General features: G+C 53.9%; 1 protein-coding gene across 1 annotated transcript; it reads left to right on the forward strand.

Annotated features, from left to right (window-relative positions):
• Positions 1–3,173: 3,173 nt before the first annotated feature.
• On the forward strand, positions 3,174–4,202 carry LOC141478980 (olfactory receptor 14J1-like). The gene has a single exon (XM_074167910.1). The coding sequence runs from the start codon at positions 3,243–3,245 to the stop codon at positions 4,200–4,202; it is 960 nt and encodes a 319-aa protein (XP_074024011.1). The 5' UTR covers positions 3,174–3,242.
• The last annotated feature ends 350 nt before the right edge of the window (positions 4,203–4,552 follow it).

The raw sequence follows: 4,552 nt of genomic DNA on the forward strand, positions 1-4,552 counted from the left end.
AGCTCTCTAAGCCTCTTCTCACAGTACAAGCTCTGTCAATGTTGGTGTCCCTCCACTGACCTGGCTCCACTTTGCAAGGGCTCTCTGGCACGGTGTGGTGCCAAAACCTAGGGAAGTATTCTGGATAAGGTGTAACAAGTGCTGAGCAGACTGGCTGTGCTCCTGCAGCTCAGGAAGCTCTTGGCCACCTTTGCTGATGGCTCATGTTTTACCCAATAGAACCCAAGGGCCACCAGGGCCTTTCCCGCAGAGCTGCTGCCCACCTGGGCAGTCCCTGGTCTCTGTCATGGCATGGGTTTAGTCCACCTCCAGGTCAGGACCTATTGGCTCTCCTGAAGTTCCTATCGGTCTATCCCGCCAGCCTGTCTAGGTCCCTCCGGATGGCAACCTTGCCCTGCAGTGCAGTGTCTGCTCTCTTCCTTGTGAGGTCACCTGCAAATGTTATGAAAAAGGACTCTCTCATACACTAACCCAAAGACAGCCCCCCAGCTTGTAGAAATCAGATCCTGCCCTGTCACCCTCCTGGTGTGCTGCCTCACGATAGGATAAGGAAAGGCGATTCTTAGTATTCTCATGGTTCTCATGCCCAAGTCTTCTCCTGACAGGAGAAATGACACTGCTGGAAATGAATCTCTCCCACAATCTCTCCCATCTCCTGAGAGAACATCAGGGCTGACTTCATCCTGTTTCACAGCAGGTTCCCCCAGGGACACCTCCAGGGATCCCAGGGGGACAGAAAAGTGATGTCTTGGGCTGTTCCTTGGGCTGTTGCTCTGCTGCTGAGCTGGGCCGGGCTCCTGGGATGGAGGGAGCTCCTGGCCATGGGGCAGCGCGGCAGAGAGACAGCTCTGCCCAGGAGCAGCTCCTCTGCCAAGGGCTGAGGGCACTGCCTGCAGGCACTGAGAGACAACTTGTGAGGCCAGGAGAGCTGAAAAGCATTCAGGAATGGATGAAAACTGAGAGCTCACTGGGGGAGAAACCTTCACCGCCCTTCACAAAATAAGTCTCTGGCTGCAGGGCATTGACTCTGCAGTTGCTGGAGGGATCCAGAAGCTGCACAACCCACAGCCCGTGGGATCTGTAAGTACAACTCTCACAGTTTCTCTAGTGTAGAGGAGAAGGAGAACTTGTGGAGCAGGGCTTCCCTGCTGCAGGGGCAGAGGGACAGGGCGTGATGTTTCTCTCTGGTGCAGTATAATGCAGAGAGGCTTCCTGGAGCAGTCTCCTACAGCTGGCATAGCCCGTGTCTCATGTGATCTGTCAGGAAGGCTCTCAGGGATCTGTTGGTGCTGAGAAGGATTTTCTTGAGAGCAGCGGATGCCCACCACATCATCAAAGTGCCAGGACGTGTCGGCTGCCTTCTCCCAGGGATGGCTGCAGGGCTGTGAAGGTGGGCGTGCAGCCAGGGGTGCCCAGGGCTGTCCTTCCGAGCAGGGTCCCTGTGTCCCAGGGAACTGTGTGCTGGGGCAGGGACTCTGTCTCCTGCCAGGGTCAGCTCTCAGCCTGCCCGGGGAGCTGCCCATGACAGTGTGGGGAGAAGCTGTGGAGGGAAGGGGTGACCCCAGTCTGGGCATGGCAGGGTCCTTCTGCAGTCGAGAGGATGCTGCGTGGGTCAGGTTTGCTCACAGCTCCACATCACCCCCAGGACATTTGCAGAGGGTCCTTTTGAAGAAGGACACAGAGGCAGCATTTAGCCAAAAGAAATGGAATCTCTGCTTTGAATTTTCCCCTCTTGGTTGGTTAGATGGGCGGTGGGAGATCTGAATTTACATCTCCATTCCCATGAAGGCAATGAGACCCCAGTTTTTGTTAGCACTTGTCCGAGCTGCTCCTTTAGCCCGTGCACACCCAGAGATGCCCCTGGGCCATTCCCTGCTGCAGAAGGTGTCTGCAGGGCAGAGCTGAGCCCTCAGCAGCTGGGATGGAGTCTCTGAGCACTGAAAGGGAGGAGACCTGGGGGCAGAGAAACAGCCCCCAGCAGCGACAGTGCAGGCAGCAGAGGCATGGGCAGGGAGTGAGAGGGAGCTGCTACAGGAAGGGTGATGGGAGGGGGGATTCCAGCACCTCCCTGCCATCCCCTGCAGCGCAGATGCCTTCCCTGCAGCAACTTCCCTCTCCCACACAGTAGAGTCCCCAACCCCTTCATATCTTGGGGACTTAGTCCTGAGTCTCCCTCCCAGCAGCCCAAGCACCAAAGAGGAGAAATGCTCGCGTGTCTGACTGTGTCTCCCTGTCCTGCCTCTCTTGGCAAGAGAACTTTGGCGTGTTCCCCTCTTGTCCCTGCTGCCCTTGTTCCTCCCCTTCTTTTATCTGTGGTGGGGGGGGTGAGGATTCAAGTGAAGCTCAGACACTGGTGTGTCCATGGATGAAAAGCATCCCAATGACCTTAATCTTTCAGGCTCTCGTGACTGCAATGTGTTGGGTGAGTGTAAGCCGACGCTCACATCAGGATATTCCATCTATAGGACAGTTGACTTGAGTCAACTCAAGTCAACATCCCCTTGCAGTGCCCTGTTGGGTGCCACGCTGCCCTCCAGAAGGGCACAGCTCTCCCTTTACATCTCTGTGGTTTTTAGGAGCCCCACGGAATAGACATGACAGTGGCAAGGCCATGTCAGTCCTGCTGGAGGGCTGAATGTAGGCAGCTGCAATGAGCCCTGTGTGTCGCTGGCTGGGAGGGGAGAGCTGAGATCCTCCTCAGGTCCTGCGAGATGGGGTGGGGGGTTGGGAACAATACTGATGGATAGACGGGCTGTCCCCACTCTGTACTGAGGGACAGCCCTTTGGCTCTTAGGACCCACAAGGTTTTACATAGTGTGCAGCAGAAATGCCAAGGGTTTCTGTCTTAAAGACACTCCTCAGGTGTGGTGGGGAAATTAGAACAGAACAAACAGAGAAATAAAGTGCCCTCAGCTCTGTTCTGCAGTCGGGTGAATTGGGAATGACAAGGCTGAAAAGCCCTTTGATGCCATGAATGGATTTAATCTGAGATCGCCCCAGTTCCTATTTAACTATTGCTGTAGGACAGGACTGGATCCTGCAGAGCTAACACCTCCCTGATGGATCATCAGCCAGCTCCAACCAGTGTGTGCAAAAAGGATGCGACAAATACATTCCCAAAAGGGGAGAGGCAGTTGGCTGGGTCTCAAAGAGTGATTGAAGAGGCTTTTTTGAGAGAAGTCTGCCCTCACTTCTCACTGTCTTTCCTTCCATGGACAGGTCTCTAAGCCTAGGGGAAGATAATGTCCAACAGCAGCTCCATCACCCAGTTCCTCCTCCTGGCATTCGCAGACACACGGGAGCTGCAGCTCTTGCACTTCGGGCTCTTCCTGGGCATCTACCTGGCTGCCCTCCTGGGAAACGCACTCATCATCACCACCATCGCCTGTGACCACCGCCTCCACACCCCCATGTACTTCTTCCTCCTCAACCTCTCCGTTCTTGACCTGGGCTCCATCTCCACCACTGTCCCCAAAGCCATGGCCAATTCCCTGTTTGACACCAGGGCCATCTCCTACTGGGGATGTGCTGCACAGCTCTTCTTCTTTCTCTTCTTTATCACAGCAGAGTACTGTCTTCTCACCGTCATGTCCTACGATCGCTACGTTGCCATCTGCCAACCCCTGCACTACGGGACCCTCCTGGGCAGCAGAGCTTGTGTCCACATGGCAGCAGCTGCCTGGGGCAGTGGGTTTCTCAATGCTCTCCTGCACACGGCCAATACATTTTCCCTACCCCTCTGCCAGGGCAATGTCCTGGACCAGTTCTTCTGTGAAATCCCCCAGATCCTCAAGCTCTCCTGCTCACAGTCCTACCTCAGGGAAGTTGGGCTTCTTGTGGTCAGTGCCTGTTTAGCATTTGGTTGTTTCGTTTCCGTTGTGGTGTCCTATGTGCAGATCTTCAGGGCCGTGCTGAGGATCCCCTCTGAGCAGGGACGGCACAAAGCCTTTTCCACGTGCCTCCCTCACCTGGCCGTGGTCTCCCTCTTTGTCAGCACTGCAGTGTTTTCCCACCTGAAGCCCCCCTCCATCTCCTCCACATTTCTAGACCTACTGGTGGCTGTTCTGTACTCAGTGTTTTCTCCGGCAGTGAACCCCCTCATCTACAGCATGAGGAACCAGGAGCTGAAGGAGGTCATTAGGAATCTGATTTCATGGATATTTTTCAAGAGGGAGACATTTACCACCTCTTTCCACAAATGACTCCCACACTATCTGATTCCATCTGGGTTTTTGTGTGTTTTGTTTGTTGGTTGGTGTTGAATTTTTAAACATTATCTTTATTGTCATTCATGGTTTTTATGTTTCTACACAAAGGTTTCATTTGTGTCACTGCACCTGAGACCATGTACCTGCTTGATGTCACCTGGTTCCCTTATAAAATTTAATTTAATAGTGGCTCCGAGCTGGCATCTTTCATAGCATCTCTGTAATAAAATGGGATCCCTTTCAGTGCAGTGCTTTCATACCAGGCTCCTTCTCCAAACAGGCCTGAGAACTGCACCCCTGAACTTCCTCTTCCTCCATCAGTTCAGGAATGAAAAGCTTAGTGT

This window comes from Numenius arquata, unplaced genomic scaffold (assembly GCF_964106895.1).
Source record: "Numenius arquata unplaced genomic scaffold, bNumArq3.hap1.1 HAP1_SCAFFOLD_98, whole genome shotgun sequence".
In the NCBI taxonomy this organism is placed as follows: Eukaryota; Metazoa; Chordata; class Aves; order Charadriiformes; family Scolopacidae; genus Numenius; species Numenius arquata.

Coding starts and splice junctions, on each gene's coding strand:
- LOC141478980 (XM_074167910.1), top strand. CDS start 3,243: ATGTCCAACAGCAGCTCCATCACCCAGTTCCTCCTCCTGGCATTCGCA.